This window comes from Bidens hawaiensis, unplaced genomic scaffold (assembly GCF_021521415.1).
Source record: "Bidens hawaiensis isolate Kalapana, Puna unplaced genomic scaffold, B.hawaiensis_p1.1 tig00001511_1, whole genome shotgun sequence".
In the NCBI taxonomy this organism is placed as follows: domain Eukaryota; kingdom Viridiplantae; phylum Streptophyta; class Magnoliopsida; order Asterales; family Asteraceae; genus Bidens; species Bidens hawaiensis.
In genome coordinates this window covers 3,371,531-3,391,058 of record NW_027491085.1, presented here as the reverse complement: position 1 = coordinate 3,391,058, position 19,528 = coordinate 3,371,531, and the positions used below count along the sequence as shown (strand labels likewise).

At 34.6% G+C, this 19,528-nt stretch overlaps 3 protein-coding genes across 4 annotated transcripts in view; 1 reads left to right on the top strand and 2 right to left on the bottom strand.

Annotated features, from left to right (window-relative positions):
- The window catches only part of LOC143583388 (pyrophosphate-energized vacuolar membrane proton pump 1), a 148,073-nt gene extending 134,755 nt beyond the window's left edge, over positions 1 to 13,318 (bottom strand). The window contains exons 1-8 of one of the 2 annotated variants that reach the window (XR_013144159.1): positions 12,737 to 13,318; positions 10,877 to 11,451; positions 9,987 to 10,366; positions 9,370 to 9,456; positions 8,958 to 9,288; positions 8,431 to 8,841; positions 8,284 to 8,343; positions 7,805 to 8,096 (exon numbers count right to left, since the gene is read on the bottom strand). Coding sequence is in view for 1 of the 2 variants with exons in the window: in XM_077065705.1 (XP_076921820.1) it covers positions 7,893 to 8,096; positions 8,284 to 8,343; positions 8,431 to 8,841; positions 8,958 to 9,288; positions 9,370 to 9,456; positions 9,987 to 10,366; positions 10,877 to 11,451; positions 12,737 to 12,977 (2,289 nt within the window). In the remaining variant the exon portion in view is untranslated. Of the gene's footprint in view, positions 1 to 7,681; positions 8,097 to 8,283; positions 8,344 to 8,430; positions 8,842 to 8,957; positions 9,289 to 9,369; positions 9,457 to 9,986; positions 10,367 to 10,876; positions 11,452 to 12,736 lie in introns of those variants that run through there. The other variant, XM_077065705.1, reaches the window with a different exon arrangement.
- On the top strand, positions 1,285 to 2,794 carry LOC143581193 (uncharacterized). Its single transcript, XM_077064026.1, has 3 exons — positions 1,285 to 1,448; positions 2,020 to 2,078; positions 2,380 to 2,794. Exons 1-3 carry the CDS (start codon positions 1,338 to 1,340, stop codon positions 2,693 to 2,695), a joined length of 486 nt encoding a protein of 161 aa, XP_076920141.1. The 5' UTR covers positions 1,285 to 1,337; the 3' UTR covers positions 2,696 to 2,794.
- On the bottom strand, positions 3,430 to 6,852 carry LOC143583298 (DEAD-box ATP-dependent RNA helicase 35). The gene is made up of 3 exons (XM_077065640.1): positions 6,790 to 6,852; positions 4,937 to 5,838; positions 3,430 to 4,349 (listed from the first exon to the last, which is right to left on the bottom strand). Exons 1-3 carry the CDS (start codon positions 6,790 to 6,792, stop codon positions 3,485 to 3,487), a joined length of 1,770 nt encoding a protein of 589 aa, XP_076921755.1. The 5' UTR covers positions 6,793 to 6,852; the 3' UTR covers positions 3,430 to 3,484.
- Positions 13,319 to 19,528: the final 6,210 nt, after the last annotated feature.

Sequence of the window (19,528 nt, the reverse complement as noted above, 5' to 3'; positions counted from 1 at the left end):
TGTAACATAACATAACATAACAAACCTTCTTTCCGGCGAATGGTTGAATAACTGTGGTGATGGAAAAAACAAAAGTAGTAGAAAGTAAAGAGAAAGCAAAATAAAGAAATGAAAGTTATTATTATTTTTTAATATCATGAAGTACAAAGGTGAAAGGTAACGGGTTTAACCAAGTAAATTACAAATCTCACATCCCAGGCTTGTGTATAGTGATTTGATTAAATTAAAAAAATATTAACTCAACTCTTTATGTATACTTGTGTATGATATTACGTACTACACATACATTGTATTTTAGTAATTTAACTAAATTCTTTTTTATTTTATTTAATCTGTAATCTTTTAAAAACATAAAATTACGATTTTTTTATTAGTATATGTCTTATACTAAAACTATTTTGGTAAAAGTAACTAAGAAAAAAGTCTTATTTAGCCTTTTGTATATCAATTGGCACGCATATGTATTTGTGTACATCAGCTGATAAAAAATATTCTTGTATACTAGTAAAAGAAACAAAGTTTGACCCCTTAGTCTAAAAATTATGGTTCCGTCACTGTCTATACTAACAATTTAACAAGTTACAGTTCTATTTTTGCCCAAATAAAGAAAAAAAACAATCCTACTCTAAAAGAGACGTAACTCTCTTTTTACATAACTTTCGTTTTTGTGTTTTAAAACAGCTACAACATTCAGATTGGAATAAAGATCAATCAATTGCTTACTAAGGGCTAGCAATCTAACATAGTTTACTTCTTCATTAGATTGTGATTGCACTTGTCAAACAAAAATAAAAGTTAAGACTGTCATTAAACCAACCATCAACATAAATTATTATTGACAAATATGTCATAGCTCGGTCTAAATTATTCTTTGCCTATGAGGGAGGACGAGACACCCTATGGCAAACTTTGAACCATGTGGTAACACCACCGTCACCTTATGTACCCATACATGGCTTCAAACCCATGTGGTAAACATTTGCCACATAAACCACACTATTTTCCTTTTATAATCTGACAACCAAATTAAAAACAAAAAACAAAACGTTTAATGGTATTTGTGGGTACGTGCTATCACTAATTTTTTATGAGTAATTGAGTGTAGAAATGAACTGACGGTGCAGGTGTAACGGTAATACTCATGTGTGACCCTCGGGATGTGATAAGTTACACTAGAATAGAAGACAACTCACTCACTTAACAGGTTAGGGATAAGCCTTTGACCTGTTTAAATTTGGTCAAAATCACAAAGACAATCAGAAACAAAAGCCCTAATCCTTGTGTAAACAAAAACCCTAGAAGCATATCCGTTGTCGATTACACACTGACACTCAGCAATGGAGGTTGATCGGCTGTCTTACGGCGGTGCTCCGGCGGCAGAGGCCTTCAATTTGATGATTCAAACTGTTGTAGCTGCTGAGAGATCTATCAGCTGGCTTCTGTTTCTGGTAAAGCTGCACTGCATTATTAATATCATCGTTTATTATTATTATTACGAGATCTGTGTTACTCTGATTTTATGATATAAGTTTAGGTTGTTTTGGTGTGATTTATGCTGTTATTATGTAAACTTGAGATATTATTGTTGCTTTTATGATTCGATTTCGATTACGGTATGTAGATCTCACTTATTTATTATTTATAATAATCTGTTTGGTTTGGTTAATTCGGTCCACAGTTTTCAGTTACTTCTGTTTTGGTTCGGTTAAGTATTTGTATCATTTTGTTGCCTGAAGTTATGTGCTATTGATAAACATTTATGTATCACATAGTTTGAGTAGATATATTTACAGCCGGTTTCGTTAATTAGGTTATGACTTAACTGAATTAGATATATTTATTTGCTCGCCCCTAGTTTAGCAGTTGATTGGTTTAGTTAAAGACTTAGACCTGTGTTGGATCGGATTTAACGGAAATTCTTGTTTAGATCTGTTAATGATGTTAATGAATTTGCTTCCAATAACGCTTAACCATTGCATTTATTTTTTCTTGAATCTATTTATTTATTTATCTTTTCAGATTGGATCGATACTCAACAATGCTGATGCTTTATCTGACCTGCTTGAAGCAGAGAAGAGGTATGCGTGATACAGTTTTTACTATTAACATTTTCTGATTATTTGCTTATGAATTAGTCAACTCTAGATAGGAGCATGACAAAGGAGTCAAACAGGTCAAACATAGCAAAATCTGTTTATTTTAAATGCATAATATTGTAATACCTTTTATTTTGTAAACATAATTGACGCACATTAACTATCTATAATTTGTTTAATTAAGTGGTTCAACATGTTTATGTTAGTGGTTAAGGTGACCATTTTCACTCCAACGTGTTTTGACTATCCAACGAACGGACTCATTTTGGTTACATCTGTGCAGCTTTCCATTTAGTGATCTTAACAAGGTTTCAAGCACTGATTCTGAATGCAAAGACAGCAGTGAAACAGAGGATGATAGTGATGATGACGAGGATGCTGATGTGGGCAATGACAGTGATGATGACGAAGAAGATTCATCTGATGAGGAAGATGATGATGAACAAGGGGACGCTGATAGTGATTCTGATGCTAATGATGATGAAGATGATGAGGATGATGATGAAGATGACGACGATGATGATGAAGATGATGATGAGGATGATGAAGATGATGAGGAAGATGAAGGGAACCAACCGCCATTTAAGAAGATAAAGTAGGAAAAGGTTGTTTCTTCCATTTGTTTCATTAATCAATACCAGATTTAGATGTTTTGGGTTTAGATGTAGATCAGGACACATTATTTCTGTTGTATTTTCTAGTTTTCTTTTATACCGAGTGAACTTGAATAGTTGGTTTATTAAACAATCATCACAACATGAAATGGCCACACTAAAGGATCATATAAAACCTTGTATCTATTGATTTTACAAGGATCCTATAGTTATAGAGGTCTAAAAAACCGGTTTGGACCGACAAAACCAGTTTATAACCCGACCCGCTACAACAAAAACACCGGCTTGGCTCAAACCGGTTAGGACCCGACCTGATTTGAAATACATACCAAAAACATCAGTTTCCTTTTTTTTTTTGTCTCAAACCGGTTTCAACCTGATTCAAATTTCAAGCTGATCTGATCGGGTCGAACATTTTTCCTCCAAACCGGTTTCTAAACCAATTTTGACCCCCCCGTTCTTTTTAACCCGAACATGTTTCGAATAAAAAGGCCTTTATCGTATAATACCCGTAACATTTTATAAAATTAATCACACAACCGCTCCCATATATGTATACATGTCCAATTACCTGGCCTGGATGTTTCGAGTCTTTAAAAACCATACTTTCAGGACTGGAGTATAAAGGAAACTAAGCGTAAAAACAAACCCTTTGAATGAATAGTAACTCCAAGAACACTAAAAAAAGACATAGTGCCATAGTCTGGCTATAAAAGAAAAACCCAAAAACAAAAGACCATTGAAAACTTCAACATCAAAAGACCATTTTACCCCTCATATCTCCCCTCTATAACCACCAGACCCAAAATAATCCTTCCTAGAGCTAGCAATCTGTTGAGTCTTCTGGTGCTCCAGTTTAGGACACTCTCTAATCCTATGACCCAACCCACCACAATAAGCACACCCTTTAACCCCGCTCATGTCCGTTAGAGCTTCCACGTCATCCATCGGGTCGTTTAACTCAGCCAAAACAGGTGGTATCCTCTGCTTCGCTTCTTGCAACAAGTGCTTCAAATCAAGAAGCGTCGTTTCACTTTGATTCTTGTTAATAAACGTCGTTGCAATCCCCGTTTTCCCACATCGACCGGTTCTCCCGATCCGATGGACATAGTTCTCAATCTCTGCTGGCATATCATAGTTTATCACGTGCTGAATGTCTGGGAAATCCAAACCCTTTGATGCCACATCAGTTGCTACTAAAACATCCTTTTTACCAGATTTAAACGATGCGATCGCGTATTCTCGCTCTTCTTGATCTTTCCCGCCGTGAATTGCTACCGCTTCGACAGTTTTTAATAGTAAGTACTCGTGGATGTCGTCCACGTCAGCTTTGTTTTCACAGAAAACTAAAACGGGTGGGGGTGTTTTCTGGAGGCATTCGAGGAGGTACACGAGTTTGACTTCTTGTTTAACGTATTCGACTTCTTGGATGACGTCAAGATTTGCGGCCCCTGCACGCCCCACGTTAACCGTGATGGGTTTGACCAAAGCGCTTCGGGCAAAGTTTTGGATTTTGGCGGGCATTGTCGCGGAAAAGAGAAGTGTTTGTCTTTGTGCTTTGAAGTGGTCGAATACTTCGCGTATGTCGTCTTCGAATCCAAGGTCAACTAATCGATCAGCCTCATCCAAAGTCAAATACCTGAATAAAATCACATGTTTATTGGCCCGTATATTTATAGTTAAACAATAAGAGGCAATTTCATATATACGCTCATAAAAAGAAGTTAAAATATCAAAAATACCCAATTCATTAAAATAATTTAATAACTGACCATTTACCCTTCTTTTTCCAAAAACTTTGTATACGCCCCATCTTTAACTTCAAAACTTTATTTGCCCATTTTTAGCTTAATATTTTACCCATTTTTAACTTGAAATTTTTTATTTTTACCCATTAACAATAGGGTTTATACAAATAAAATTGGAAGGGGTAGCATGTTCACTAAGTAAAAATTCAATAATGTTTGGAATGGTATATAAGAAATTTATCCAAATATGATGACAAGAAACTTGAAAATGCTTGATATAAAGAAAAGTGACAATTTTGACCCGTCTACCTAAAAATGGTAAACTTGGGGTTTTTTTTATCACTAATGGGATAAACGTGTGGGATAGAAAAGTAACGATTTTGACCCGTCTACCTAAAAACATTCAATTTGTTTTTTTATATATCACTCACGGGTGAAATGGGTAACATAATAATCAATAAAAACATGTAATATTTACCTGCAATTATCAAGATTCATCCTTTTCTTTGCAAGCAAATCCTTCAGCCTGCCAGGTGTCGCGACCACAATATGAACACCTCGTTTAACAATATCCAATTGCGATCGCATATCAACACCACCAATACAAAGCAACGGCCTTATTTCAGGAAACCCGTATTCCTTCAAAGGAGTTAAAAACTCCTCAACAACCTCAAACGTTTGCCTTGCAAGCTCACGAGACGGACAAATGACTAACCCAAACGGGCCTTCACCCTCAGCAATCGGCATCATAATTTCCTCCTGAATCGCCATCATAATCAATGGCAACACAAACACTAAAGTTTTACCTGAACCCGTAAAGGCAATCCCGATCATATCACGTCCCGATAAGATAACGGGCAAGCCTTGCACTTGAATTGGTGTTGGCTGCACGATTCCCTTATCTTTCAATTTTCTCAAAACGGGTTCTGGAAATCGCATATCTTTGAAGTTTTTAATCGGTGGTGGGATATCGTCACCGTCAACGATAATATGCCACTGTTTCCGTATCCCGTCACATGCTTTTTGAGACATTCTTCTTATTTGTAAAGGCGGTTTCCAACCCGTTGGTAAAGGTTCAGAATACGTTATACCTTTTGCGAGTTCGCGAACCGACATTAGACTTTTCCGGTCAGAGAGATTTTCCATCATTTCTTTTTCTTGTTGGACTGCTTGTTCAGTTGGTGTGACTTCGGGTTGTTCACGTTTAAGTTGGGTAGCTTTCACAAGTAAACTCGGTTTCATTTTCGCTTGTTTTGATTTTTCGGTTTCGTCTTCTAAAGTGGAAGTGTTTCCCTTTCGTTGAAGAATCTTTTGTGCCTCTAATGCCCTTCGTTTTGCAACCGGGACGTATTCCACATAATCATCATCGTTCTCCATATCCTGCAAAAAACTCTAAACTTGTAAATATTGTATTCAAATTCAAATTATTGGGCTTCAAAAGCTTACAAAATAAACAAAGAGATTCAAACTATAGTTACAAATAATAATAATAATAATAATAATAACACCAACTATTTAGGATCAAATTACAAGATCTCAATGAAAAGACCCATTCAGGCATATTATCATACAGTCGAAGGCACAATTCACAGAACATCAAAACAATCTTAAACATGTATATACTGTATTCAAACTCAAAACTCTTTTCAGTTTCTTACAAAAGCAACAAAATGTTTCAAGCTATAGTTATAGATTACAATTACTGTTACACCAACTATATTAAGCATCAAAATACAAAATCTCGAAGAAAAAACTCATTCAAGCATTTCAGTGAACAGTTGGAAGACACAATCCACCAAACAGCAAAACAATCTTAAACATGTAAATATTGTATTCAAATTCAAACTCTTAGCTCACAAAAATAACAAAAGGTTTCAACCTACAGTCAAAAATTATAATTACACCAACTATTAAGTATCAAAATACTAAATTCCAATAGAAAAGACCCATTCAGGCATTTCGTTGAACAGTTGGAAGGCACAATTCACTGAACATCAAAAATATATTAAAAACTACCATCTTAATTCGAAAAATAGCTACTTGATATCCAGTCATGTTCCCAGATGCAAACTTGATAGTAAACATCACACTAAACTTAACCTAAACTATAAATTATTTCCAGAAGCTTTCAAACCCCCAATTTCATAATTGTTATTCAAGTACTGCTTATCATATCAATTAAACAAACACCCAGAAAAAGAAACATGAACTACCCACAAATCGATTAGCTAAATCCATGGGTTCTTTATTATTTGCCCAATTTGAAGTTTTTTTTAACCTAATAAAGAAATTAAATTAGGAGAAACCAAAAGAAAGATGCTAGATACATACCATGATTAGATTAGGTTATCGGTTTAGGATCCGGAGCAATAGCAATAGGATGAATTAGTTGCAGTAACAATTTGTAATCCACGTTCGATCGAAAGATGATGTTTTGTTTTTAAGGTATTGAAGCCTCATACATAAACCGACGTAATTATAAGTATGAAGATATAACCAAATAGTCCCTCTATAATTGACTTGTGAGCTGCATTCAACCTACACGACCTTATCCTGTATCGATAATTCAACGTTATGTTTTTAAACAAACTCGGTTATTTGGTTAACTTCGAGTCTAAATCTTCCCATGACATAATAATATCGTGAAGATATGCTCTTCAAGCAATAAAGTGGTGCAGTTGTTACTTTATGATTATTGTAAAAACATGGTTAAATATGATAGAAGATAGTGCAACTAATTTAAATAATGTATGACATAATTAGGCGTCCCCTATTGACTGGTCCCACGATTAACATGACATAGGAAAGAGATAAGGTAATTAAAAAAAGCCGCCAAATGCTCTTCGATAACATTTTTAGTTAGTGTTATCATTTTGGACATTTTTAGTTAGTGTTATCATTTTGGTTGGTTTAGTCATGTGCTAGACACATAAATTGGTCATTTATTCTAATAGAACCCCTTCCTTTTTATATTTAGTCTTAATATATTCAAAAGCTGATTTCAAGTTGATATATTTGTTATGTGACAACGTGTCTCATTCTCAAATATTTTGTAAGTAGTGCAATGACATCATATATGAAGGTAGTAGAAAAGCAAGTTTGACTACAAGTCACAAGTCTCATTAAAAGAAGCTCCATTATAGTGTCATAAGTCATTCCTGAATGAAAACCAAACACCATATAAAAAGCTAAGAAATAGTGGCAATATCATAAGACATCTTGTATCCTCTAAAAACAGAGATACAGTCTTGTTTACAAAAACCATAAAAAAGACAGCAACCATCTAAAACCTAACTGGTCCAACATAAAAGAACAAAAAAAAAACATGTTCCAACATTATCATCATATCATCATCATCATCATCTGACTATCTATGAACTAACATTTTTTCTTTAAAAGAGAAGTCAACTTAGGTGCTAAAAGATGGATGTGGACTACAGCTTAAAGAGCAGACCACCATGAGCAGCAAAGAAGGGTGCAAACACAAGTGATTCCACAGCCATCAGTTTGATCAGAATGTTGAGCGATGGGCCCGAGGTGTCCTTGAGTGGGTCCCCAATGGTGTCACCGATCACAGCGGCTTTGTGTGGTTCAGACCCCTTTGGTCCCAGGGTCCTTGCATGTTCTGATGCGCCAGCCTGGACGATAAACGAAAATGGTCAAAATAGTTCAAACACGACAAATGAGTCAAACTGGTTCCGGTTAAGTCGCCAAAAGTGTATTTTTTATACATAAAATCTCTCAAAATTTCTACTTTATTAAAAAAAGATAAAACATAAGACGAATATGAGACACTAACAAAAACTTAACAAATAATTTTTTCACCTCAATATACTTCTTGGCATTGTCCCATGCACCACCAGTATTTGATGCAGAAATCGCCACCTGAACGCCACGAATCGGTTAACCTTAACTCAAGAATATGGGCTAATTGCATAACAAGTTACCAACTTTTATGAAAACAAATATTACCTGGACACCAGAAACCAGCGCGCCAGCAAGCACACCCGAAAGAGTCTCGACACCAAAAAGCGTGCCAACAATTAAAGGAGTGAGCATGACAAGCGCACCAGGTGGAATCATTTCCTTAATAGATGCATCGGTTGAGATTTTAACACAAGTGGTGTAATCGGGCTTTGCAGTGCCTTCCATGAGGCCCGGGATGGTGTTAAACTGGCGCCTAACTTCCTCCACCATTTTCAAGGCGGCACTGCCCACACTCTTCATAGTCATGGCAGAAAACCAGTATGGAAGCATGGCACCGACTATTAGACCGATGAAGACTTTTGGGGTTAAAACGTCAACGGTTTCGATGCCTGCACGGCTCACGAAGGCTCCGAATAGTGCTAGTGAGACTAGTGCAGCTGACCCGATAGCAAATCCCTGAAATGATATCAATAACTTGTGAGAATCATGATAAATGATTATTTGGATTTGGTTATTTCAGTCCGGTTACATCTGTTACTCCAGTCACAGGTCTGTTATCTAAAACAAATCACCTTTCCAATGGCGGCCGTGGTGTTCCCAGCAGCATCAAGGGCATCTGTCCTCTCACGGATCCTATGACTCATACCCGCCATCTCAGCAATGCCACCAGCATTGTCACTGATGGGCCCGTAAGCATCGATAGCTAGCCCTGTGGCGATGGTGCTAAGCATACCGAGAGCAGCAACCGCAATACCATACATTGCAGCGAAGCTGAAACTAACAAAGATGCTGATTGCTATCGCAAATATAGGAATAATCACAGACTTGTATCCCAATGCGAGACCGAATATAACATTTGTCGCAGCTCCAGTTCGGCAGGAATCAGCAACATCTTGCACTGGGCTGCACACATTAAAAAATTAAAATAATTAAAGAATTATACATAAATAAAATTTAAATGTAAGAATATTAAGATAAATATACCTATAAGCATTGCTGGTGTAGTACTCGGTCACAAAACCAATAATTAGTCCAGCCCACAGACCGACACACACACACAAGAAAAGTTGCCTGCAACAAATATCATAAGTTAGATTAGAAAACCTAATTAGCTTGGGTATCAACAGTGCACGAAACCAGAAATAAAAACGATATAACCAGAACGAATATAAACAAACGCAACCCAAAACAAACGGTTTTGGTATACGTTTTCTTCAAAAATCAAGTTTATCTTCAGTTTAAGTTTTGCATAAACTGAAAACCGAAAAAACCAAACTGACTTTTATATTCGAAGCGAACTCGTAAAAGCTAAAAAACGACTTATCAAATTTATGTGTTTTACTTTTTGTTTTTTTGAGTAAAAACAGTGGAAAATGGTGTAGTCCAAAAATTGAAGGCCCAAATGTATAACAATCAGTTAACTGCTAATAAAAAAATTTAGACCAAGTCAACGGGTTTTTGCCGGTTTGAGCTCAAACCAAGCCATGTGCACCCCTAAAATCTACAAATGAACCAATAAGAAACTTTTACTTACCAGTTGTACATGACCTTCTGACACCAAAATTAAATATTGTGAAGGATGACAAGAAACTTTTACTTACCAGTTATGCACGACCTTCTGAACACCAAAATTAAATATTGTGAAGGATGTCGGTAGCCCAATGAAACTAACGATTGCAACACCAATAGTCATAAGAAAAGTGGAGATGATAAGTTGTTTCTTCAATGCCGATTGGATTTCATCAACAACTTTGATTTCAAAGAAATCGGTTGCAAATAGTGTGGTTATCAAGCAAACAAGAATCCCAATCGAACTCACAAGCAATGGATAACACATTGCAGTGAAGTCGTGCTCGATTCCAAAAGATGAAATGGAAGCAACAACAAGCGCCGCACATGATGACTCAGCATATGAGCCGAAAAGATCAGATCCCATTCCAGCTATGTCGCCGACATTATCTCCAACGTTGTCAGCAATCACCTGTGATAAGAACATGAACCTTAGAAACACAAACTATTCGAGCTTTATTTATAAATCCTCGAGTTTGACTCGTTTATTATTTAGTTATTTTTATCAAAAAAAAAATTTTGTAATTATAAACAATGTACAAATATAAATAAGCGCATTAAGGCAATCGTTAGAACTTGATAAACGATAAATGAAGCTCAGAATTGTTTATTAAACAAGCTTATTTTTCGGCTTGAGCTGCATGTCTCGAGTAGCTAGAGTTTTTTTGGGCTCATTTAGACCAAAACCGCCTAAATCATTTTATTAAAAAAATAGATTATTACCAAAAGATTAAAACAGCATAATTTATGTGTTAAATTTTTACACATTTTTACAAAAGTTATAAAATTTAAACAAAATGTGTTGTAGGTCAATACAACAAAGCCCGGCTCATTTCAACCGATAACAAACATTTTACATTTCGACTTACTTTGACTTGTAACGAAAAACAGATAATATCAGAATTCAGAAATATTCACTTACAGCTGGATTCCTGGGGTCGTCTTCCGGAATGTTTCTTTCAACCTTCCCAACAAGATCAGCACCAACATCAGCAGCCTTAGTGTATATACCTCCACCAACTCTTCCAAACAGCGCCATCGAAGACCCACCAAGCCCATAACCCGTTATCGCCTCAAAAAGCCCTTCCCAATCATCCCCATAATACAACTTAAACAGATTGATCGCAATGTACAAAACCAAAAGCCCGTTTGCAGCAAGAAGAAAGCCCATTACAGCACCCGACCTAAACGCAGTCACGAAAGCTTTCCCAACACCTTTTCTGGCCTCTAGTGTCGTCCTTGCGTTAGCATAAGTAGCTATTTTCATCCCGAGAAAGCCCGAGATGATCGAGGTGATGGCGCCGAGCAGAAAGGCTATTGTGCTGAATGCAGCGGTTGCGAGCGCGGGTTTGCACATCCTGGTGACATCATATGTGCACCTTTGGCTTTTGGTGCTGAACCCCTCGACCGAGCCCAAAAACACAAAGATCAGGATTGCAAAAACCACCATGAAAATACCAACATACTGATACTCGGTAAACAAGAAAGAGGTTGCACCTGTTGTATTTTTAAAACAAACCATAAACAGGTATCGAATTAGCCGAAAGTACAGATAAGCAAAAAACAATTAAAGTATGGTTTCGGTATGCTTCGCAGACTCGGTCAAAAACCAAACCATAATGAACCGAACCACAAAACCGAACCGTATTGGATTTATGACATATACCTATTAACAAGTCATTAATGAAAAATGTAGGCCAAAATTCATCTTGTTAGGCCAAAAGTTTAATGCCTAAAGACATATACCTATTAACAGGATGAAAAACTTAGGCTAACATTCATCTTGTTTGGCCAAAAGTTTAATGCCTAAATTCATTAATAAGGCATTAATGAAAAAGTTAGGCTAAAATTTATTATATTAGGCCAAAAGTTTGATGCCAAAATTCATTTTGTCGGGTCAACTTTTTCGGGCCCACACGTGTCAAGCCCAAAAATGTGACCAAAAATCAGTGCAAGAAACCGGAAAAAAGTCAAAAACCTATCCGAACCCAAAAAGACCAAAAAAATCCAAGCCGAAATAAAAACTAATGGTGTGGCTTTACGTTTTTGTAAAAACGTAACTTACATTTCGGTTTTGGTTTTGCATATTATAAAATGTAATAAAACCGAATGAACCGAACTAAATATGTACCTCAAATATAATATTTGACCAAATGTATAATTATCAATTAGTTAATAATAAACAATATTATTTATACCTATAAAATACATTATATTTGGCCTTTCTTTTTCTGCCTAAAACTTTTAAACTCAAATTTATAATTATCAATTAGTTAATAATAAACAATATTATTTATACCTATAAAATACATTATATTTGGCCTTTCTTTTTCGGCCTAAAACTTTTAAACTCAAATGATCAAAACTGAAACCAAAACCAAACGGTTTCAAAAATCAACCCAAAACCCAACCCTTACAGAAAAAAAAACAACATTTTGGTTTAGGTTTCAAGTCCACAGAAAAAAAAAACAACAACATTTTGGTTTAGGTTTTAAGTCCGAAACCGACCCACACACACCTCAACAGAAAGCATCAGGGATCACATAGGACCACCACTTCACTTATCCAACCAATTACACATCAACATATTACTTTCTTTTTCTTATTAATTTTTTTCTTATTAATTTTGTAATATTATAATAAAAGGATCCAATTATGATATTACCATCCAAACAAAAAATCAAATTCATCAAATCTTAATTCAAAATCAAATTAACACCAACTATTAACAAATCAAGCAAAACAATAAACCAAAACACAAGCATAATAAGATCTAGCAAACCTTCAGAGATGGCGTTCTGAATCTCAGCACACTTCACCACAACGTTATGATCATTAACACCTTCTTCTTCCTCAATCAGATAATCATCATACCCATTCTTATTATTATTATTCCCACCACCAGGTGTAAGCTTCACTTTGGACACCAGATACCACTGAACCAACGAAAACACAATACCCACCACCGCACACACCGGAATAATAACTTCAGTAGCCACTGTTGACAAAACCGCCGGAGCCATTATAATAATATTATTAATTAATAATAATAATAATATAGCCGGAGTGAAGAAGCTAGCGGTGGGTATTTATAGTGAGAGACAGAGGATGGATGAAGATAAGGTGACACGTCAGCATGAGATTGAGTTTAGGGTTATTCGGTGCAGCCGCATGTTTAATATTAATCGGACGGTGGAGGTTTCATGATCGGGATTAAGGTTTTGCATGAAGTGGAAACATTTGGCATTTAAGTGGCTGATTGTGTTTTTTTATTTTTTATTAAAATGGAAATCCGATTTATGTGTTTAAAATGATTTAAGATATTATTGTTGTTTAAAGAAATTATTCTTTTTCAAGTTATTGTTATCTTACTTTTGTATCTTTGAATATATTCGTTTTGTTATCCTTTTCCTTTTAAAAAGATACGTAGTGAAGTTGTGGAGTTACTTAACGGAGTTTAATGAGTCATATATATTAATGTTAATATGTTATAACTCTATAAATTAAGTCAATGTAGTTTTTAAAATATTGAGTTTTGCAATTTATAAAGGAGTAGCGACACAATTTGTTATCCGTTTGCCTTATATTTCGATGTAATCACTACTTTTCAGTTTATATTTCTTATATCATATGTAACATGATATATATTATTCGATATATTTTATAATTATCTTATACAAAATAATACTCTTTCCGTCTCATTAGAAGTGTTCATATTTTTTTTATTTGTCTCATAACAAGTGTCTACTTTGAAAATTTATTAGTCAATATTCAAGTTTACTCTTAAACACACACGACTAACATTAATAAACAATATTGATGGACCCACTTTTCAAGGGCATTATTGTCATTTGGTAAAAAATAGTAATCATTCAATCCACTTTAAACTTTGTGTTTTTCAAATCTGAACATTTATTATGGGACGGAGGGAGTAGTTATTAAATATGTATGAATGAGTTATATTAAATAAAGTGAATATAAATAATATGTTTGTTTAGACTCAAACTTACGAATGTATTTGATAGGTGAAGCACATACTACACTTACAATGATAATCAAGTCCATGCTTTGACATATCAATTAGCATGATCAAATAACGAAAAGGGTTTAAATTCAAAATTATTTCTATCCAAGATTTTCATGCTTAAAAGACGGCAGCATCAACGCCGACAAGAGCTTAGAGCCTAAGTTAAAAGATTTCAAGAGGAAGAAAATTATTTATAAAATAAACTTAAAACAAATGCACCTATTTGTATTTGGTAATTATTTCTAGATAAGAGTAGTTGACCCATCATTTAAAGAGAAGAGTCGTGACCTCAATCATATTAGAGAGATAGAAGAGGTAAATGATACAATTGTAAAATAGGAGTTGTGATCTTACCATGAGGCACACTATTATAAGATAAAATGGTAGTTTTTTTAAGAAGTGCGAGTTTCTTGTATTTAAGCTATCGTACTATTTAAATTTGGAGAGCCTCGATGCTCCACTCTGGCCAGACTATGTTGTCTTAATTGGGCCCGCGTTGGCTTTAGAGTTTGGCTTGGGCGTTCCCCCGGGAAACCATACCGCCGATTGCCGCTTGACAACCGTTGTGCCACCACAAGAGCAGAACTCTCTGGCGTAACACACGGTGAGCTCAAAGTTCGAACTGACAACCTTTGCACAAGACTTAACTCAAATCCTTCATTGCCAATATTCACCCAAATATGACACAAATAGGATTCGAACTTGAGTCTTCACTAAAGAACCCAAACCTCCTACCATTAAACCACAAGTGGGGGATTCAATGATAGTTTAAAACAAAGAAAAGAAAAGGAAAAACTTTTAAACTATGACATGTAAATTTGTTCATATTATAAATGTAAGGTCCCGTTCCCAGTAGCCATACTTTAACGTTGGATTTACTCATAAAAACAGTTCTACAAATCAGAGTTCATTAAAAACTTTCGCGGAAACGTTAACTTTAATCATTCGATACAAAACATTAACCTTTTCTTTAACATCATAACATAAAATGTTATATTTAAAACATCGTTTCTTCCATCTTCAGATGCCAGCCGTTCAATCCATGCCATGTGCCCTCCTCAAGCTAGCTCATTAAACATATTCACCTGCGTGCATACTAAAAGTCAGGTACGCTGAGTGAGTTCTATTTAATTGCACATCATACAATACATACACATACTTACTTATATACGTATCCGAAGATACATATTATATACTTAACCTATTCATCGTTTTTCCATACACATACTTTCATTCTTTTGTACTTTCTTTCTTTAACATATACAATACACACGTAACTAACCTTACATTATAAAGAGCATTTCACCCTACATACCTCGGATATTGTTAGGGTCCGGTACCCTTCATCCTCGGATATTATCAGGGTCCGGTCACCCTCCGTCCTCGGATATTATCAGGGTCCGGTCACCCTCCGTCCTCGGATATTATCAGGGTCCGGTCACCCTCCGTCCTCGGATATTATCAGGGTCCGGTCACCCTCCGTCCTCGGATATTATCAGGGTCCGGTCTCCCTTTGTTTCGTACTACTATAACATACCTATCCTTTACATACTTTCCTTGACGATACAGACAATCTCCGAAGAGCGTCCACGTACCAGCAACATATCATGCTTACATCATACTTAATCATTCATACATCATTTATACATCATATATATTCATACATACAACATTCATACATCATATCATATATATCAATCATATCATTAACTACCACCTGACGGTCCATGGAATATCCGAAGATCGTTCATACACCGTCAAACAATCATCATACATAATTCATACAAGGCATACACTTACCACTTAAGTTAAGTGTATTAACTATCACATTGAGTATGCACACAACCCCGAAAAAACATAACAAGGAAGTGGGGCTAGAAACTCACCTGTATCCTGTTGCATTCACCGTAAATCGTAATTCATTTCTTTAACTGTGCTCCGCTGACCCGTTTATTATCAAGTTCATTACTTTATCAATAATCATGACCGATCTATCATCCTACCAATTTTCATGTAAATCCGTTCATGAAAAGTAAGCGTTTTAAACAAAAATGTACCTTTGAGGTTTTTGTATGAAATCACTCGAGATGCTCAAACCATATTAAACGAACTCCGATTTGAGTGATTCAAGTGGCCACGGAACCGTCTCGTCCCGATCTACAAATCCATCAGCTCACCTTCGCCGGAAACCGCCGCTACAGTCACCGGAACAGCTGAACAGTTGCCGGAATCTTCACTTTTGAGCTGCTATGGTTTTTCTGATAAAAATCGGACTTCCCGAGCTCTGATCGAAGATCTAATCGGCGGGAATATTCATTTATATACCATGAACACTCAATTAAAATTTGAGACCGATCCGACGGCTAGATATCCGGGAATCTTTGTGTCTTTGTGGGTGGTTTTCTCAAAAACGGGAATTGGGTTAAGTGTGTGTTTTGATGGTGTAGGCTATGGTGTGGAGATGTATGAAAATGGAAAGGATTAGGGTTTTAAGGGGTATTTATACTCCCTTAAGCCCATGGACCTTAGCCCATCTTTCCTTTTTGGTCCATAATTAATTATATCTAATTAGCATATTTATTCTTCCATCTTTATTATTTTACTATTTTTCTATTAACTTAAGTAAACTTTTTCATCTTAAATAAATATTAAATTAATTATTTATTCTTAGAAATTTCGGGATGTTACAATAAAGCAATCTTTGATTTCTTTGCAGTTTTTTTTGTTTATAAATCATAATAGAGAAAATGTCATATAATAGTAATTAAGTTTTAAAAATGTTCTAATAAGGTCAGTCATGCAATTTTTATTCAAATCGGGTAACTAAATCTTCAACTTGAGTCTCGCCGATTTTTTTTATGCGTCAAGAAAGAAATGTAGGATAAGATGTAGGGGTCGGAATTTGCAATATATGTAATTAAATTTTATAAATTTTAAAAAACGATAATTATATTAAAATTTAAAAATAAAAAATAAAATTCACATCACCATTCAACTTCAACATAAAAAAGATAAAAAAATAAAACTTCATGTGTGAAACAAAAAACAAAAAGACTAAAAAGACATGTTAAAACCTTTAATTTAATAAAATATAAAATTTGAGTGATTTAATTGGAACATTTTTTAAACTTGAGTGATCTAATTGAAACATTTTTAAAACTTGGTTACTATTATATGAATTGCCCTTTACAATATTGCATATTTGCAACATGTTAATGCAAATATAAACTAAATTTAAAATGCATTTTTTAATTGTTATAAATATGAATATGTGGTATAAATGATAATTATGCATCCTCTCAAATAAGTCACTTTTATAAAATCAAAGCAAACTATCAAAATGTCACACTTTGAACAGAAGCAAAATCATCAATTTAGGACTTCTCTTTTGGGAGCAATAACAAGGGCTGTGGTGTGGTGCTAGTTGATACTTGATAGTGATGAAGAGGAGAATGTGTAATTGACAGTCTGATGATTGCAGTTGTACAAAGATGCTGCTATTGATGGTGTTCTTTTCTTTTGTCTTTATCAATTATCAGTTTATTGTTCATTTAGAGCCGTCGTACAAGCATACATTAAAATGTGAAGAATACAAATAAATTAAAACTATGACATGTCCTAGATATTTTGTTACATCAACTGATGATATTTAAAGTGCGCATCACTTTTCATGATTTGAGTAAAGTTGATTGTTGTTTTGGGTAATCACTCTTTTAAAACGGTAAAAAAAAAGAACACAGAGCAGTAGAATTGTTAGTTTTTTTTATATATATGTTAACAGAAAATAACGATAGCTAATTAGGATATCTAGGATCATGTTATTAATTTTTAGCTTTAGAAAGAAAAGAAAGAAGAAAACAAATATAGCAACTATAAGATATTTCTCGTCTAAGTCTTTAAATTAAAAAGATTAATGTAATTTCTCGTTTCGAACTACTTCATTGTTATTTTTTGTTAGCCTAGTACTAGTTTGCCTCATTTAATAAAAGTTTGTCATTAAAAAAAAGTAACCATCAGATACAGTTAATCTAAAAGATAAACTAAACATTTACTATATCATAACCTTGACTTGTTCGAGGAAATGACTAGACAAACCAAGTTTCATCAACTTAATTTATCCTAAGTAATGATTTTAGATTATTGTTAATACCTATGCTGAAATTTGAGTCATTGAACTTATTGATGCTTTCCTTCAATATAATGGAAACCGAATTCTAATCGAGTAATATGATCAATCTGAATAAAACGGACCGAGTAATCTTTTTTTTTTTTTTTTTGAAAAGTGAACTTTTTAATCATATTGTTGTCTAGGAGGCTTGAACCCAAGACCCTCTCCTTTCCAAACCCAAGTATTTTAAAGGTTTTGTTTTACTAATAAACCGTCACCCCGTTGTTGCGGACCGAGTAATCTAACCAACCGAAAATAAAAACAAATAACCAATCTTATTTAAACTCCCATTCGAGGTTGGTGGGTCCAAATAAAGCCATAGAGTGCATACAGTCGTGTGCAATAGATAAACACTTCATTGCCACTTGGTTTGGTTTGGTCCACCTACTTATCTACTTCCATATAAATCGAGAATCTCATCGGTGGCTTGTAATTGGTAAACATCTTCTTCACATCTACCTATATATATATATTTCTTTCTATTTTCTTATCTACTATAAAAAGATAAATTAAGAAAACAGTAATTAATTTATAAAGTTATTTTAAAACCTTTTTTAACATTGTTTGGAACCAAACAGGTTGGTCATGTAACGGGTTAATAATGTCGACTTCTTATATCGGTAAGGCTTTTAGCTTTTTTATGGGTGTATGTAGTTGATATATATCAAGGTGTTAAGAGGTTGTGGTGGTTAAGTCAAGATAGTTTCTTGACATGACAAAATAAAAGGACGGCGGTGCGAGGTTCTGCAATTGCAACCGCTGCTGCAATTGTAGGACGTTCTAATAATTAGGCACCACGTCCGCCGTCTAATAACATCCCCACCACCATCTACCACCATTCACTGCCATTGTTAATATTTCTTTGTATTTTTCATCCTAGCAAACAACACAAAGTAATGATTCATTTCATTCTTACATGGTAACAACACAATTCAATGAAATGGTAACAATCCATCTTATTTATTTTTCTACTGCACTGCCTCGTCCATTCCTTTTTTAATTCTATTACCCCATACCAAACATAAGTATTTAGTAAGATTAATAATTAATCTAGATTAACTTCGATCTTAAACAGCTTAATAATAACTGATTTTGATAGTCATTTGGATAATATTTTTATTCACAGTTCTTTTTTTTAAATATATTATTGTTTATTTTCTATTTTATTAAATATGAGATTTAAAAATTAATTATAAACGTTTGGACTTCTTTAGATATAATTTTGATTATATTACGATTTTATTTATCAAGTTTTCTTTTTCGGTTGCTATTGCGTATGTGGGCACGTTTTCTTTTTCGGTTGCTATTGCGTATGTGGGCACCCTACCGGCCGTGCCATAACAAATGGAACCGATGCTGACCAAATCTATACCACTTCC